The 18,735-nt window shown below is 37.3% G+C and overlaps 1 protein-coding gene across 9 annotated transcripts in view; it reads right to left on the reverse strand.

The window, feature by feature from the left end:
• MED23 (mediator complex subunit 23) overlaps nt 1-18,735 on the reverse strand; it is a 42,707-nt gene that overhangs the window by 9,561 nt on the left and 14,411 nt on the right. For 4 of the 9 annotated variants that reach the window (XM_074896327.1, XM_074896326.1, XM_074896325.1 and 1 more), the window contains 12 exons: nt 14,628-14,828; nt 13,038-13,181; nt 9,457-9,602; nt 8,663-8,908; nt 8,341-8,483; nt 7,619-7,793; nt 5,798-5,961; nt 4,539-4,663; nt 3,885-4,090; nt 2,684-2,864; nt 1,581-1,751; nt 239-455 (listed from right to left, as the gene is read on the reverse strand). In XM_074896327.1, coding sequence (XP_074752428.1) covers nt 239-455; nt 1,581-1,751; nt 2,684-2,864; nt 3,885-4,090; nt 4,539-4,663; nt 5,798-5,961; nt 7,619-7,793; nt 8,341-8,483; nt 8,663-8,908; nt 9,457-9,602; nt 13,038-13,181; nt 14,628-14,828 — 2,119 coding nt within the window. The remainder of the gene's footprint in view (nt 1-238; nt 456-1,580; nt 1,752-2,683; nt 2,865-3,884; nt 4,091-4,538; nt 4,664-5,797; nt 5,962-7,618; nt 7,794-8,340; nt 8,484-8,662; nt 8,909-9,456; nt 9,603-13,037; nt 13,182-14,627; nt 14,829-18,735) is intronic. The other 5 variants (XM_074896332.1, XM_074896330.1, XM_074896328.1 and 2 more) reach the window with 4 other exon arrangements.

The following is an 18,735-nucleotide window of genomic DNA, read 5'->3' on the forward strand; positions in this document are numbered from 1 at the left end:
CAAGGGAAAGATGTGAAGGAAGTATGAATAGCAAGCTACCTGAATAAAAGTGAGTTCTTTGTAGGCTGAAATTCACTAAACAGGAATTGTATTTCTCTGTGAAAATGTACACAGCACTTACAGAATAGGAAACGATTAAACACTGCTGTGCTAATAGATGAAAATTATGAATGCAAGAGATGAACGAGAATAGAATGATCGTAACAGGAATAAAAGTCTGTATTCACAGATAACCTACCATGGAATTTGTATAAACCTCCCAGATGATCCAATAAAGTTTCTAGTGATTTGGACACTGGAAGCAATTCCAGAAATCTATGGATTACAATGTCAAACACTGGCAGAAAGCGCAGGCATACATTTCCAAAATAAATTGGCAGGTACTGGGGCTGGATCTGAACTGGGGGATTGACTTGCTCTGCCAAGCCTTCAAAATACAGCTTTTCCGGATATTTCTGGAGAGAAAGAAATCCAACGAAATCAAAATTTCTTTCCTTAAAAGCAGTGCATTAAGCATTCAGCATCTATATCGCTTTAAAAAGACGCTTCATAACCCTCATTACTGAGCACGAATGCAGTGAGATGATTTCACCATAAAGCTTACTAAAGAAAATTAATCTCTGAGTGAAATTACTTAGTTATTATGACTGTTAGATAACAACTTCTTCAGAAAAAACAAAACAAAGTTTGCTCAAAGGGGGCATAAGAGAGCATTAAGCATCCCAAGGCAAAGCTGAAAGCAGCCAGCACTTATGTGTCCCTTTGTCAAGTATTTTAAGAGAAAACCTAGGAGAAATCAGCACTACTGAAAATTTCTGCATCATATACTGAATCAGACCACTAGAAATAATATGCATGTAATAACTCCCTGGGAAAGAACTGGAGCATACCCAAACATCAGATGAGTACAGCTGAAAGCTGAGCTTAGTCTTTTACCTGTGACTGAAACTGCTATATGCCAGATTGGGTCTAGTAACCGTGCAGCCACATCAGAGCACTTTCCAGGCTAATATAATTTGCTTCCCTGCTACTCTTACACTCTTAGGCACTGTTAAGACACTGCTGATTTATCTTTTGACAGAACACTCCATTGGTACATCCTCTTCCAGCCAGCAGAAGCCACTATGTTTACAGCAGCATTAAAATCTCAACAATCCCCTTCCCTAACATATCAGACTATCATGTTCTTGCCACACAGGAGATGGAAGAAGTTTTAATAATTAGAAGAAAATGTAGGTTTAACTATTGTTATAGTCACAAAACACAAGAAGGAAATACCTTACCCCTGATGCATAAAAACTCTTGTTCTAAATGAATTTCAGTAAAACTAAGATTTTAAAATTAGTGTATTTACATGAGCAAGAATGAATCTCCAACCAACTCTTCTGCTGCTTCTACTTTTGAATATCACTGCAATATAAAATAGTGTTTTTTGAATACTAGCCCAAATAAATTACTACTTACTAATTAACTCCAAAACTTGACATAGCTGTCCTGTCATTTACAGGAAAAAAGATTCTTTGGCTGATCTCAACTCCACAGAAAGTATGACAACAAAAGAATTTTATTAGCTTTGATACCTTGTGATAACTCATATGCTTAGTATGCCAGTCATTCTGCAGCCAGTGCTCTGGAGAATTCTCCTTCACGAAATCACTCACTCTGTTTCTGAAATCGTTAGGCTTCAGTAAGAGTAACTGAATTATAAAGTAACAGACTTGAGCTTCATTTCCTTCATGACTACGCATCGCCTTAAACAAAAAGGATGAGAAAATACAGAATTACAGGTGCCGCTGCTGTCTGCTTTATAATCCCTAAACATTTGCTATCACCTTAGGTATATCTGCACACAGATTCACATTGAAAAAATGGTCTCTCCACTGTATTTTTCAAGTGAAGACACAGAACAGAGGCAGGTTCAATCACATCCTGTGAAAAGTACCCATCACATTTTTTATTCCATAGACAGAAAGTCTTACAAACTCCCCAGTGACAGCACATTCTCCAAGAATTCTAGCTCTCTTTCTACTGTCAGTTCTCTTCTTGAAAATAATCAATTAATGATAATGAAGTTGATTGCTACAAACTTCTGGCCACTCTGACATGTTTAAACCTCCGTTTAAAAACCAAACTAAAATTCAAACAATCAACTTTACATTAAGACATTTTAAAATGTAAGTAAATAATTACTGAAGGAAAATTTAATTCTCACTAGTTAAGTTCTGCTTTATTTTGTAGGATAACCTGGAAAGACAGAGAATGCCATTTTTCTCCTTTTCTGATGAAACAGGCTGAATTCTAAGCAAAGATAGCATACTTTAATGGGTACCAAATTTTCCATTTGTTTCTGAATCACAGCATGCCATACCCCTTCTAACTTTTCAGGCTGCAGAAATAATTGCATAGGTCTGACCTCAGAGACTCAAAGCACTAATAACAACATTTAATAATACCACTTTAATGGTTGCTATTAAATAACCAAGAAAAGCTTCCCCTGAAGATTCAGAGAACAGTAATACTTTGAGTTTTATGTTGCCTATAGAAGTTATCTATTATTTTACTTGATTACTGGGTTAGCAAATAGTCACTATTTAAAACCAATGCATTTTTTAAAAGATTGCTCCTACAAAAGTGACGCAGAAAGCAGACTCTGCCTGAAGACATCTTCTAAGTCAGTACTTACCAAACACAGTATCAACCTGTCCAGTGTTACAATGTTGTATTTCCACACCATGTCATTGAGAATCTCAATACATTTATTGAGCTGCTGGCCTCCTGCAGAGGTAGAGAATTCATACACCAAGAAATCTGCAAATGTCCTGACATGTGCCACCAGAGCTCTGGCCCCAATTCTTTCTAACACTCTAGCAGGGAAGAAAAATACCACAACACACAAGCAAACAAACAAAAAAAACAACAACAACAAAAAAGAAAACAAAAAAACTTCTGTTACAAGAATGCTGGCACAGATTTAAAAAGCAACAATTGTTACTGTTCTTAATACATCTTTAACTGGTCTATTTTATAAGAGTTAGTGGGTTTCAATACAATTGTCTTAAAAAAAAAAAAAAGACAAAAAACCTCCCTTTATTAAGTGAACTGAAAAAAAACCCAAGCCAAAGCAAAAAACCCTTAAAGCAACAGAATTCCAAAGCCTGGATACTTATCAGAAGAAATATTTCAGGTTGACCAATTCTTATGTATAGTATTCTGTCCAGAACCCATGCTTTAGTTATACATTTTTAGTTATGCATCTCTTAGGACAATCTACAACTCAATGCTAGCTTTCCTGCAGTGTGCATTTTAATCTAACCATAGCATTAGAATACTGGTATGTCCTCACTGCACAAAAGAAAAACACCTGCTGTCATAAATATTGTTTCAACAGACCAAACAAGGACTGAACAGAAAGAATCAATTTTTCAGGGCTGAAGCTGATGCTGTTCTCAGCAGTAACAAGTAAAAAATTGTAGGATTACTACTTCTATAATAATTTTCATCTTGATCCAACATTTGTTTCTTTAAAAAAATATTTGGCCTCTATTCATGTATAAAGGTTATGTAAATAAATGCTTTATATTTTCAGTTTACTATTTCAGATTGCCTGAAACATTGCCTTTACAAGTAAACTCCTTAATTCAAACACCTCATATCCTTGTCTCTTACCAGGAAAAATATGCATTGCAGACCACTGTGTGGTGTAATCAGTCTCAGACACCGCACAGCTATTATGATATGCTTGCTAACACCTTGCTCCATTCCTTTTTTCGATGTGCTCAGTTAATGAAAAAAGTGCAATCAAGCTGTTAATACACAAGGCCTATGTCCTCAGAACTGAGAATGTTGCTGTAATAACTTTGAAATAGCACATCTTTTAACTTCACCTGTAACCAATTTGATTAATGTGATCAGTGTCTAACAACATCTTCCATAGGAGACAAAGGAAAAGTGGGGGTGAACGTTGCGTAGAAAAGTGTGTGATAATATCATTCTCAGTTGTCATAGACTTCCACTTTCGGTATTCTTCTTCCACATTCTTCTTCAAGTTAAAACGACTTTCCTGAGGTACATTATTCTGCTTGAAGAATACCTGAAATAAAGTAGGCTTTGCTGTGACTCAGAGCCTAGAATAAAACACCTGAACAGGCAAACTTTTGCCTGACTTACCACTTTGTGAGTTCGCTTTACCATGACACCACAGTGACTGTTTTATCACTAACAAAGCTACAGGACAAATCACCACAAGAAAAAAGGCTTCTCCCAATTATTTTTTTTTTAATTTTTGAATTTTTAAAAGATCTGATTTACCTTCCACTGGAAGTACCAGTTGGCCAAACTTGGTCTTAGAATACTTCAGGATAAGCTAATTTTCTGAAGAAATGGCAATGTTAAAATCATGCTGCATTCTTTAGGGACTTAAGATTAATGTAGTCTGGACAGGAGAAGAATCTCACCAACTAGTAAAAGGCACAGGATCTTGTTAAGAGAGTAAATTCTTTGTATTTCCAATTATAAAATCATCAGGTTGAAACTATTACCTGCAGAGGAGCTGGAAAACAGCTTAATGTATGTGATGCCCAGTTATGTGGAGTAAAACTCATGATAGTCTGCAATATATCCTTGCACCAAGTCCCTTGAATTGAATCAGAGCCTGTGAAAAAGTCTAGAAAATGGATTGATGATATTAGAATTTCAGACAAAAACCCATTTCTTACTGGTGTTCATTTTGTAGTCACATGCATTAAGGCTTTGCTAGTTCAACTGGGTTTCCTTTTTGGCCAACTTCTCCCACCCCCTTTATTTGAATCTTATTTACGCTATAGAACAAGCTGGATGTTTTATTCTTTACGCTATTAACAATAACAAAATTATTTTTAGATTTTGAGCTAGAAATAAAGCAATCATGATTTTAATGTTTTATATTTAATTTCTTGTAATGACAGTAAGACAAGCTTTTGCTGATTAACTGATTAGACTTTAAAAAAATCATGAAGAAGATAATGATGATGAAATTGCCAGATTCCATTTTATATTGCTTTAAAAAGGCTGCTCAGCAGTACCTTTCCTAATTAAGCTGTAGGAAAAAAAACCCACAAGCCTCATCCCCCCAACCCCAGTGTTGATTTAAAATTAAAAGTTGAGCAAAGGTTAAAAAATAAAAAACCTAACACAAAGAAGTGCTTTCCCTTTCAAACCACCTCCACCAGTTTTTGTGAAAACAGTAGTTTTAACTCTCCAGCCAGTCTCCAGCCTAGAACCATAAAAAAGGAGATAGAGAAAACATCCCCCTCAAAGCTAACAAAGACCTGACCCATGTCATTGCGCATTGTTAAAACATTAAAATACACAATAAAAGCTTCTCCCTCTCCCTTCCCCAAGAAAGCAAACCCAAAACACACACTACTTGTTCTTAAAGGTAAGCTGTAAACGGGGTGGCTTCCACATGAGGAACATACTTGCTGTGAACAACCCGTGTTTTTTTAAAATGGCATGTATCAGTAATCAGTTCAAACATTCAAATTTAAAATAATGAAACTGAAAATAAAACAGTAAAAAAAAATAGTCACACTATATCTCTGTATAAAAACAAACTTTTAAACAACATCTGATTCCGCTACTGCTTTAATAATAGTCTTTTGCCTAAGAACAAGTAGTTGGAAATTAAAATTATACTTTTTTCAAAACCAGAAGTGTCTTAGGACTGGGTCATTTCCAGGATATTCTATTAAACAGTATTTTACAGAAATGACTTGATTACAGCTTTCACTTACACATTATCTCACAGTACTGCTGTTACCTGTCACATGTGTTGCCCTTGCTAGAGTTAAGATCAAAGCCCTGTTGAGCTCTTCTGATTCTGCCGAAAGAACTGTTTTGGGATCACTGAGGAAACGTGTAAACTGTGGTTGGACTTCTGAGCTGCCTAAAGCTGTGATTAGCCTTAGAGCAGTACTCTCAACACTAAAAGAGGGAAACAGTCCAGTTAGCAAATAATGCTTATACTGCTGCTTCTAAGATTCAAAAAATACCTATTTTTCCACTTCAAATAATATAAAAACATTTGTTTTGAAAGTGACATTCTTAATATTTTGGAAAAGTTTGCTTTTCCCACTGTTTAATAAACTTGTTATCAACTATTTAAGTACTGTATTTTCAAGTAAAGCTCTCAAAAGTGAAAATTGCAGCTGCAGACCCCCTGAAAAAGCACCTCTAGTCCCTCCAATTTCGAGCCCCCCCTTTTGTTATCTTTTAAACATGTTTGTCTAAACAAGAATAAATGGATAAATAAATATATGCAAAAAAGGAATAAAAAACTATGAATAATGCATGGAAAGTTTCAAAGCCAATCATCACCTTTAAGCAGACAGAACTAAATTGTCCTTATTAACGAAATGAGGAAATACTGCTTTTGATTTGCATTTTATACACACTTTATTTTCCCGTGCTCTCGTTCAAAGTGTTTTTCACACCAGATAGGTTGAAGTAATTGAAAACACTTTTACAACACTGTCTTCAAAATGCAAAAGCCATAGGTTAGTTTACTCCAATCTAGTTGCATGCAATGCTTATCGAGTGACTTTTAACATCTGCATTTCACAGACTAAGACAACAAAACAAGGTTTAGGTGAATAAAAAGAGCAAGACCTTGAATTTAAGAAGAAACTTGACTTCACATGTTCTCTTTACTCTTGGTAAAGGATAAGCAACTAAACAATTTGAAGTTGGACTAAGAAATTACTTTGTAATTAGACTTCCTTAATAAGAACTAATAACACGGCTGGTCTGTCTCACTCACATACCCCCACAAGAAGTATTCTACTCCAAGAGTGAATGAACATTCTTTTCCCCAACTATTCTACAGCAAACCCCAGATTCTACATACCAACTGATTCTCATACCCTTTGACTTTTTTAAACAACAAGTTAAAGATTTTCCCTAGATTTATCTGCATATCAACTCTAGAGCTTCTTTAACCACCTTTTCCATCTTTCTTGTATCCAAATTTCCTGTTGTTTTATGTGTGGTTTATGCTGATACAATACACATGCCATACAATAGAAGTGACCCTTTCTTCTCCAGTCTCAGGTTCACATAGAGACACCATAGCTTTGTGCCAACACCTTTACAGCCGCAGAGTGAATCAGATTAATGCCCTGATCTAACTGAAAATTAACTTCACTAAAGAACCAAGTGGAACCAACTTAACTCTTGTAATGGAATTAAACATCCTCTACAGGACTAAGCAGCGCAGTCCCACCAAGCAGACAAGCCAGTCACTGTGACTACAAGTAGCAGGCACTGCCCTTTATCTTCAGTGCAAGCAGCTCAGCAGCCATTCAACACTCCCTGACATGACAGTTCTGTTGCTCATTCCTGTGTTTCGACCTGTGACCCTGCTGCCATGTCTGCGCAAGAGGCTGCTGCACGCAACTCTGCAAAATACTGCTACTGACATTTAACTGTATTTCTGAAACATGAACTGCTGAGATACCACAAAACAATTTAGCCACAAAACTAAGATGGGAAGTACTTATGTCCCATTTAAAACATAGTTCTCACACAGCTTTCTACACGATGAAGGAGGAATCTGTGGTTAAACATGGTAACCATCACCTACCACAGATGAAGCTGGTTCTGATTAGTTTGCGGCACAGCAGCCAAGGAATGAAGATGGCTGAGCAGCTGGACTCTGTAATGAGGCTGGATGTGATGCATCCGATAGCTAAACATTTCTAGCAGAGTGTGCAAAATTCCCCATGCGTGAGATTTGAACACCGTTGGCAGGAGCTGACCTTGTGAAAAAAAAGTTTTGTAAAGTAAGTTTTCCAAGTGATTACACTTTAAAATACAACTACAGAATACATTGTGGAGAGACAGTTATATTTAGCTTCAAGACAGATACTTGATTTGAAAATTGTATTACCTCCAAAGAGTGCGTGTGCAAGCACTGTCTGAAAAGGCTGTAAATGTGTAGAGCTCAATATTTTGAATGAATGTATACAGCAGACATGTAAATTATTTTAACAACTGCAATTAAATATCATGTGCGTCTAAGTAACTTTGCTTACGATTTTCCATTAAGCATATTTTTGCACAACGCAGCGGAACTTAGAAGGTCCTAACCATACAAGTGATGGCATAAAGGGACAGCAGCACACTCATCTGAAATTTACTGCAGCACTAGGATAACTATTATAATTTCTTTTATATTATAATAATTTATACATGTATTCAACATGCTGCATCATTAGATTTTCATTTTTACTACAGTCTCTAGTTGCATTAAAAGAAAAGGCTAATAAACAAAAGGAAAAGGAAAAAAAAAAGGGGGTTTCTTACTGATAAAGCCTTTGATGCCCAAGGACTCTATTTCCATATAAACCAACAGGCGACTATAGGTTTCCACAAGAGCAGGAGCCAAGGCCACACTAGATTTTGCATGAGCCAACTTAATTACCCTTGTAGCTATGCTATGAATCAGACTGAGAAAAGAGAAAGTATTTTTCGTCAAAAAGACGGACTTGAAAGTTAAGAAATTTATTAAGTAAATCAACAGATCTATACCGGACATGTCCAGACACAGGAAAGCTTTCCTGATGATAATTAGTTACACACAGATTTACAAGTTTAAAATTTAAAAAAAGCTAGCTGCATACTGTACCTCATTTTGGCATGAACTGTAAGTGAATCCAAGAGATTCATTGGCAACGGGGTAATAGACCCTGATGCCATGCAGTTAGTCCCTGGAAGAGGTATTCTCATGCTGCCATTTCCATAAATAGTTTCTACTAGTACACCCATTGGCAAAGTGAAACACTCTGAATTGGTTGAATAAGCATTGCACAACAAGGCAATCTTGTAGTCATTCATCTGTAAGTTTTTATTTCTTAAACTCTGTTGCAAAAACCTGTGTGCCGAAGAGATTAAACGTTAAGTAGAAAGAAACAAACAGGAATACACATGTGTTCTGGGATTACAGCCACAATAATCCCAGTCAAAAATCTACTGTATAATAGTAGAAAAAATAAAGTATTTATTGTGTCACAACAAAATTACTATATCATGCCACAGTTTTACTGTGTTACGATTTTTCTGCATCAAAGAAACACCTCAGTAGAAAAATACACTTCAAAAACTACCTTTCTGGACAAAACTTAACATAATGCACTGCTTATCCACACTTTCCAAACCACAGCATAATAATAAAAAAAAAGTCAATTTGCTTTCAGATTCTCCATCAGTAAGAAAGATATACCATCTAAGAAGCAATATATTATTTCCATTAGCTATATGATAAAAACATTTCACTTTTTATGAAATATTTTGACTTTGAGCTCATTCCTTTGATAGACCTTATACAGCATCCCATCACACAATACATTCTGAATACAGACTTGGAGCTTTCTATTCCATTATGTCCAGAGACAAATCAAAACATAAACCCCCAAAACTCACTCGTGGTGATGTTTAAGCGAATGAGGAATGGGAATCTGTAACTTGGAGTTGTCACTATGGGCCTTCCGGTTCAGATGAATCCAAATACAGGTCATTGCAAAAGCATGAGTTGACTGGGGTTTGTTAATATCAGGTACAGGAATACACTAAAGAAAGAAGATATGAATGTGACATATTGCATGCGTTAATGTACAGAAAAAAACTTAGCCAGCATTCACAAGGTCATTTTTCTTTTTCTGACTTGCAGTACGATAAGCGACATTTTTAAAGAACATATTCTACCTTCATGTGTGTATGCAATTTTAAATCAAGAGCTCTGAAAGAGACCTGGATTTCACTAACTATTCTGAAAAAAATCCAAACTGGTTTTAAGACCTCAGCAAATGGACGTTTATACTTAAGAGTATACAAATTCAAGACAAATAATAGTTACAAAGCATAGACTTTGACTCTCAGCCTCACACTTACACATTATTCAGAAATCAAGTATGGTACATGCTTCCATAGTAGGTACTCCGTGATTCACCAATATGTTCTAAAATATCTAACTTGTCTAGCATCACCATTATACTTGAAGATTAATACATTTCCTATGAAAAGGAAGAGATACATCCCCAAATTCAAAAGGTTTTGCCTACAGACTCAGGTATATTACTGTCATTGGAAAAGGCACTCTGGCTCTCTCCTTTTGCCAACATCCACATTTCTTTCTCTTTGGTACAGTTACTACTGCACAAGCACCACTGATGGTACACACAAGCACCACTGATGGTACAAATGTGACAGCAGCACTGCATAATCAAGTAGATAGCAGGACAGATCCTCTTAAGAGCAACAGCCATACATAACATTTAAACTGCTTGTGAAAGGTAACACTGCCAGGAGGCCTGCATGGATGAACAAGGTGCTCCTGGACAAGCTCAAACATAAAAAGGAAGCCTGCAGAGGGTGGAAGCAAGGACAAGTAGCCTGGGAGGAATACAAAGAAACTGTCCAAGTAGCCAGGGATCAGGTTAGGGCAGCCAAAGCCCTGACAGAACTAAATCTGGTCAGGGGTGTCAAGGGCAACAAGAAAAGCTTTTACAGGTATGTCGATGATAAAAGGAAGACTAGGGAAAATATGAGGCCCTCTTCATAAGGAAAAGGGAGACTTAGTCACCCAGTATATGGAGAAGGCTGAGATACTCAATGACTTCTTTGCCTAAGTTTTCATCAGCAAGTGTTCCAGCCACACTGCCCAAGTTGCAGAAGGCAAAGGTGGGGACTGGGAGCATGAAGAACCGTCCACTGTAGAAGAAGATCAGGTTTGAAAACATCTAAGGAACCTGGAGGTTCACAAGTCCATGAGACCTGATGAGATGCATTTGAGGGTCCTGAGGGAACTGGTGGATGAAGTGGCTAAGCCACCATCCATCATATTTGGAAGTCGCGGCAGTCCAATAATGTTCCACCTGACTAGAAAAGGGGAAACAATAACCCCCATTTTTAAAAAGGTAAGTAAAGAAGACCTGTGGAACTACAGGCCAGTCAGTCTCACCTCTGTGTCCAGCAAGATCATGTAGTGGATCCTCCTGGAGAATATGCCAGGGGACATGAAAAATAAGGTGATTGGTGACAGCCAACATGGCTTCACTAAGGGCAAATTATGCCTGACAAACTTGTTCAATGATGAAGTTACAGCACTGGTGGGTAAGGGAAGAGAACTGATGTCATCTACCTGGACTTGTGCAAAGCTTCTGACAGTGTCCCACATGACATCCTTGTCTCTAAACTGGAGAGACGTGGATTTGATGACGGCTGGATGGTCACACTCAAGACTTGTTCAAAGTCCAAGTGAAGAGCAGTGACAAGTGCCATTCCTCAGGGGTATGTATTGGAACCAGCGCTATTTAACAGTTCTGTTGGCAACATCGACAGTGGGATTGAGTGCACCCTCAGCAAGTTTGCCAATGACACCAAGCTGTGTGGTGCGGTTGACACACTGGAGGGAAGGGATGTGCCATCCAGAGGGACCTGGACAGGCTGGAGAGGTGGGCCCATACAAGGTCCTGCACATGGGTTGGGGCAATACCACGCATAAATAAGTGCTGAGTGAAGAGTGGATTGGGAGCAGCCCTGAGGAGAAGGACTTAGGGGTATTAGTGGATGGAAAATTCAGTATGAGCCAGCAATGTGTGCTCACAGCACAGAAAGCCAACCGTATCCTGGGTTGCATCAATAGAAGTGTGGCCAGCAGATCAAGGGAGGCGATTCTCCCCCTCCACTCTCGTGAGACCCCACCTGGAGTACTGTGTCCAGCGCTGGGGCTGCCAACGTAAGAAGGACATGGACCTGCTCAAGGGTGTCCAGAGGAAGCCATGAAGATGATCAGGGGGCTGGAGCACCTCCCTTATGAGGACAGGCTGAGAGAGTTGGGGTTGTTCAGCCTGGAGAAGAGGAGGCTCCAGGGAAACCTTATAGAGAGAGGCCTTCCAGTACTTAAATGGGGCTACAGGAAAGATGGGGAGAGATTTTTATCAGGGAGTGTTGGGATGGGATGAAGAGTAATGGTTTTAAACTGAAAGAGGGTAGATTTAGATTAGACATAAGGAAGAAATTCTTTCCTGTGAGTGTGATGAGGCTCTGGGACAGATTGCCCAGTGAAGTTGTGGCTGCCCCCTCCCTGGCAGTGTTCAAGGCCAGGTTGGATGGTGCTTTGAGCAACCTGGTCTAGTATAAGGTGTCCCTGCCCATGCAACTGGATGATCTTTAAGGTCCCCTCCAACCCAAACCATTCTATGATTCTATGAAATTGAAGCCTCAGAAATTACATAGTCCCACAAACACTTTAAACAAGTGTAACTCAGAGCCATCACTACAGTTAAAATGAATAGTCCCACCAGTCTTCCCCTATTTTGAGCTGACAAAGGCAATTGCAAGTTCATGAAACAAATTGTACTGAAGAATTTCTATGGGTCCAGACTAAATTAAGAGGGGGAAAAATTGCTATGTATCAGTTTGATAAACCACACATTTGTGTTAACGTATCTACTGACCCGAAGTAGAGGGCCCTATGATAAGAGAAAGCAATCTGGACTTCGTGCTGACAGTACTGTCATGACGGAGGTTTAAGAACTTCCCCTAACTTCCCCTTCCTTAGGAACATTTATTCTAGAGGATGTGATTTGCTGTGGCAGAATGAACGTTAAGTAACCATTGATACAAAACACATTGAAAGTGTCTTGTTCAGTTCTTTGGACCTCAAAGTGTCTCTCGTTCTGTTACAGTCCAGATGTAACAATAAAATTCCGTATTATTCCTTACTAGTATCCTCAGTGCTTTAACAAACTCCTCAAAACCTTAGTCAAATCAAAGTCAAGGAAGAGAGGAGTTAAGAGAAGGGTTTTTTTTCTCCCTAAAAACACTGCACAAAAGTGGTTACTGAAGAAACATAGTTAGGAAATCCTGAAAATTTTCATTTAATTATGAAATATCTCTCTCCAACTATGCAGCACACTGCTGTAACAGTGACTCAAGAATGACTGTATTATAAAGGTCTTAAGTTGAATTAAAAATAAAACAATTTCAGAGCAAAAACTTACTTCTTTCTCAGGATACAGCAGGTCAAAAAGCTTCATAACTGGGAGGAAGTCAGCCAGTGCATTCTTCTGGATGCTGCCAGAGATGAACTGGAGTAGCACCCACATCAGATGGTCTCTTCCTTTAATGAGACCACGGCCTGCCAACTGTCAAAAACACTCAGTAACAGACAAATACTATATGCAGAAGAAAAATCCTATAAAAGTAGGAGGGCAGACTAAAACAGTTCCAGTAGAGATTACTGGGAATTTTATAGGAGGACTTAGGCAGAAATGTACATCATATTTTCAGAAAGATGGCAAACAGGTACAGTAGTTGCTACACAGAAGCAGACTCTTAAAGGGTCACAACAATGAATTGTAAGATTTAAAACACATTTAGCTCTTGAGGAGCACTGTTTTGAATAATTAGCAACTCTTAAATATTGGACTTAAACTGTCACCTTGTAGCCCTGTAGCCAAGTACAAGTATTGCCACTGCTAGCAGCATGCCATAGGTTTTATATTTACTCTACCTACAAAGAAAGTCTCTGAACCAGAATAATTTGGGCTTGCTTAATCTGGACCCATAACGATTTATTTTTTTGTTATTTAACTTCTTTATCCGTAACAGCAATTCTCTAATAACCAGAACTCTAGTCTTAACCTCTATTCTTATCTAGCTTGCTTTAGTTTTCGATTATATTGGTGCAACTGCGTTGTATAGTGCCTATTGTCTCAAAGGTTCATTAACAGTAATTAAAGGAATGCAACCCTGGTAAAACTAACTTCACGATACCAAAGAAAGCAGAGATTTAGAATCCATCACAAGTAAAACATAACATACATAATTTTGATGTAACATGAAACTGTGGACAAATGAAGATGGAGCAATGTGTAGTGCATGTGAGAAACTGTATCTAAACAGCCACAAGCTAACCCTATAGTGAGGAAAAAGAACACTCCTTTCTTACCATCAACACCATACTTTCTCTCAACAAAGAGCTCAGGATATTGCTGACTTGCTGTAACCCTTCCTTTCCTTTCTTATGGAGGATCAGCACCACCACTCTTAGAATTCAGAGAGGTGTTGAGCACCAGAGAAAAGGGTAAATACTAGAAAGCATATCAGTTTTAACAGAATTATTATTAGGAAGTAATAATAACTTTGGACTGTGATTGCCAATGTCACTGTAATTGGACAAAAGATCATTGATTAGATTGATTAGACAAACAAACTGTAAGTTTTTACATCCATTTACATGGCATGTTTTTTTAGCTCACAAACTGAACTGGGCATTCACTCTGAGGCTTGGTTGTAAACTGGATGCAACAACACAGTACTCAAACGTTCTGAATTATGCCAGTTTATCTTCTTATTCTAGTTATTAGCACATTTTGAATCCAAATATAACATCCCGTAACTGAATACACTAGAAACAGATCTAGCTCACAGCAATGTAACTTGAGAACTTGACTTACTTTCACAGAGCACAGTGATCAAAAATTTACACATAAGGTACTTCCTGAAGGGGTGACTGACCTTTTTTTTCTTAAAACTTGTTTTGTTTTTAAAATTTCTCTTACCGCGTGGGAGCGATACAAACAATTTACCTTTTGATGGAGTGACAGGACCATATGAGGAAAACTTGCAAACTGAAAGAGCACAAAGAAAATGAGCTGGCTGGAGAGATGCTGCCACAGAAGCTGACTGGTTCCACCATCATCAAACTTCTCTTCAGTCTCAGACCGTTCCATGGCATACACCACAAGATCCACCAGCTGGTCCTCCAGCACAGGGCAGCGCTGCTTGTGCTGTAAGGCAGAGATCAGATACAGTATTCCAAAAGCCTTGCCATTAACTCCAGAACTTGTACAGTTGCAGTTACAGTACAGTATTTTGACAGAAGGCTGGGAAGCATGAAATGAAGTCTGAACTTAAGTTAAGGATAAGCCAGTGTATTAAAGCTGCACTATGTTACAGGTCCCAATGATTTTTACTTTTTATCACAGGTTATCTAATTCCCTACTCAGTTCCAAAACACAATCAATGCACAAGTAAGACCTGGAGGTTTTGTTTGTGTTTTTTCACTAAATTCATGCAGAATGTTATCTCTCTGGTCTTGCATTCATGGAAAACAAAGTCCATTTTTTTAATACACTGGTGGGGGTTCTTTTGTTTGTTTTGAGGGGGTTTGGTGGTGGTGGTGTTTTTCCCTTCTTTTCTCCTTTAAGTTCATTTCAAAAGTGGGAATCACCATAAAGAAAAAGATGTATACCACCAAACCCAGAGGAAACATCTCGATACACAATATAGGTGTTTAATGACTCTTCTCTTTTTCACTCTCATTTTCACTGTAGGCTCACCTACAACCTACAACTAGCAGTAGAATTAACACATGGTTAACGGTTAACATAGGTTAACCCTACGATCAGATGCCGTCCTACTGACACAGCACCACGTGGTACAAGACAAGATGAAAAAGACTTAATTTTCATCTGATAAAAGTGGTATGTTCTACATACTGTGAATAGAACAGAAATTACATATCACAGTGATAAACTCTTTAGCTGTTAGATTGAGACTGCCACAATCTCCACAGTGAGCTATGGAAACACAAAATCACTTAAAATATATACCTTCCCTTAAGTTTTTTAATAATGATCAAGTAAGGAATGCATTATATATGCATTAGATACGTTAGCACATATGTATGTAAAGCAGGCCCACTACCAGTGATTTGGAACTCAAGATTATAAATCTTCAATTTAAGATCATCAAGTATAATGACACATATCACAAGTTCTTTAGTGCTACAATCTTTTATTACCCTGCATTCATATAGCTGCACTCATACAAAGTACTATTTCTAAAGACAAAAAGTTGTATGGAATTTTACTTATTCCAGACAATGCTAGCACTTTGGAAATAATATAACCTCTGTTTCACTACAATCTCTATTCAGGATTGATTCCCCCTCCCATACCTGATGCCTGTAACATAATGCAGCCTTAAAGAAAACATTATTACTTTAATGATACAAAAGAAAAGGAACGGAGCTGCTCAAACACTAATCATGAAAATGCAGTATCCCTTTCTAGAGGCAAACAGGTACATGTAAAAAAGTTTTAAAAGATTGCCCAAATACTCATAAAACATTTTAGGGATACCTTAGATGAGTTCTTTGACTTACTGGTCAGGCAGCCTAAAAAACCCCTTTTAATTAATCAAGAAAGAAATAATAAAAGGAAAGAGAGATGCTGAAAGGAGATGCTTGTTCTACCTTCATCGATGGTAGTCTTTTGCCATGAAAAAAAAAAAGAGATTCTCTTCAATTAAAAATAAAATGCAAGAATGGGAAAAGTTGACAAAATATAGTGAACAGCATCCCCTGTTGCATGCTCTTCGCCAGCTCAAAACTGCAGAAAGCTACAATTCCAGCTGTGCTTTCCTGAAGCATGCTTAACACAAACCTCTAACTAAAACAGAAAGCACTGATTACAGTTTCACCTTCTCTTCCAGTACTTAATGTCATTATTATGGATCAACCACGTTACAGGTTTACAGAGAGCAGTATTAACACCACCAGTTGAGAATACTCTGGGCTTTTTGTGGTTCGGTTTCTTCCCCCTCCCAAAGCAACTAATTATGAAGCAGAGCAGGGTGCAACAGGCAACACTACAGACTAGTTTATAATCCAGCATGCAAAACTACTACGTACAGGGCTTGAAATTTAATAGTTTGCTAAGCACTGGGTTAATGTCCAAAAGCCTAATCATGTTAGGCTATATTAATTTAGAATAAAGTTATTCAAAGAATATAACAGGAAAACATTACTGTTAAAAAGAAAGCCAGAATTTCCAGTAGGAATTTTCACTATTCTGAATAATTCTAAGATTGGAAAAAGTTTAAGAGCCAGGAAATTAAAAAAATAGATTCATAATTTTATTCTAAAAATCATGCTTTTGTTGCTTTAAGAACAATTTTCAATAAGATATATAGCAGTACTTCACATTCTATCTTCACTAATTTAAATTTCTGGCATTTTTTTCTGTGTTTTCAGTGAATATACAGTTTTGCACAAATTTTGTATTTATAGTTTTGGAGCACTGAGGAATAAAATACTGTGCTGCGAAAGAATTTGCAGGATTGGGGCCTTGGTTTATTCGTAACTGAAAGAATATCTCAGTATACACTGAAATTAATAAAAATATAGGTGAGAGCTGATTCCCCTCACAAATAAGTAGGAATTCATGTTTTGGTATGGCTTAAACAAAACAAGAACAAACAACAAAAAACCCCCATTGTTTTGGATTATGTATGGAAAAATAAGGCACTCAAAACCACTATCCATTTTTCCTAAAGAGAACATTATTCAAATTTTTGTAATTTGGCTACATAAATACATATTCTTCATTCTGCCCTGAAAATAATATTTAAAGATCTGACAAATACGTAATCTAATTGAAAACACTATTAAACCAGGGGGGAAAAAAGCACTACCATGACAACTCGATATTAAAATTTCTTGACATCAGCCCTCTGATGGACTGTTGGTACTTTTAAGTGGATCAGAGCTTCAATTGGGCTTGTGTTTTTTAATTTCCAGATGGTTGAGGGTTTTTTTGGGAAGGGGAGGTGGAGGTGGGCAGGTAGCATTAGAAGTGTTCCCTGAAAGTATTTTAAGATGTCAGTAAGGCTATCTGCAAGCTACTATAGTTTTTGAGTATTTTAAGCAAACAACATTTAGCTCAAAAGTATTTTTTAAAAAAATCTATGCTTAAGAAATGGAATCAGAAGACCAAACTGCAGAACCCAAGATCCCTGCAAGAGTAAATGGTGTCTCCAAAAGTCCAATTCAAAATGTGTAAGTTAAACACCTGAAGTAGTTAATACAAGACAGAAGTATAGCCCCCCACCTCACTTCCATTTTCCAAAACTGTATGCTATCAAGACACAAAAACTCAAAGCTTGTGGTTTATATTATGCCCAGTTCTATTTCTACCAAGTTAGGTGGACATTCTCAAGTTTTCCTCATTAAAAAAATGGAGTAAGTTTCAACAAGGAAGTTGCACTCAAGTATTCTCAACACACACTCTTGTAATGAGAAATGTCTAAAAAATAATCACACCCCTCAAGTACCTCACGATGTTAACACTAGTAATATTGGATAGTATCTTCCCAGCATCAAATTACAGTATTTTAAAAATAAAAGGGAAAGGAAAGTTGATTTTTGAATATTGCATTATGTCATCGTTCCTTTCACTTAATGATTCTGCTTACACAATGCATGGACAGACATGAAATAAACATCTTCCCCAAGCAAACTATCCTGGTTTGTAGCTACGAGAGAATACAACTACACAATCACCTGAACAGCATATGGCATAGATAATTTCCTACTCAAAGCTGCAGATCACCACTACTGGTTTAAAAGGTGACCAGCCAAATATACTATTTTAAAGAGCAAAATCATTAATACAATTGCTGCTAATTAAAAGTTTGTATAACATTACAGAAACAAGACACCTGAAAATTACCTCCTCTTTCAAATATTCCCCAACCTAGAGAAATCGAAGTTTAACAAAGTTTTTCATTTTTTAGAGGACTGCAATAAAATCCTGACTGCAATTACACAAGCAAAAATGACATTTTATTCTTCATGCAAGTCTGTACATACAGAGAAGGTAAAGATATAAACCAAAATGTCCAAAAAGACTT

This window comes from Athene noctua, chromosome 1 (assembly GCF_965140245.1).
Source record: "Athene noctua chromosome 1, bAthNoc1.hap1.1, whole genome shotgun sequence".
In the NCBI taxonomy this organism is placed as follows: Eukaryota; Metazoa; Chordata; class Aves; order Strigiformes; family Strigidae; genus Athene; species Athene noctua.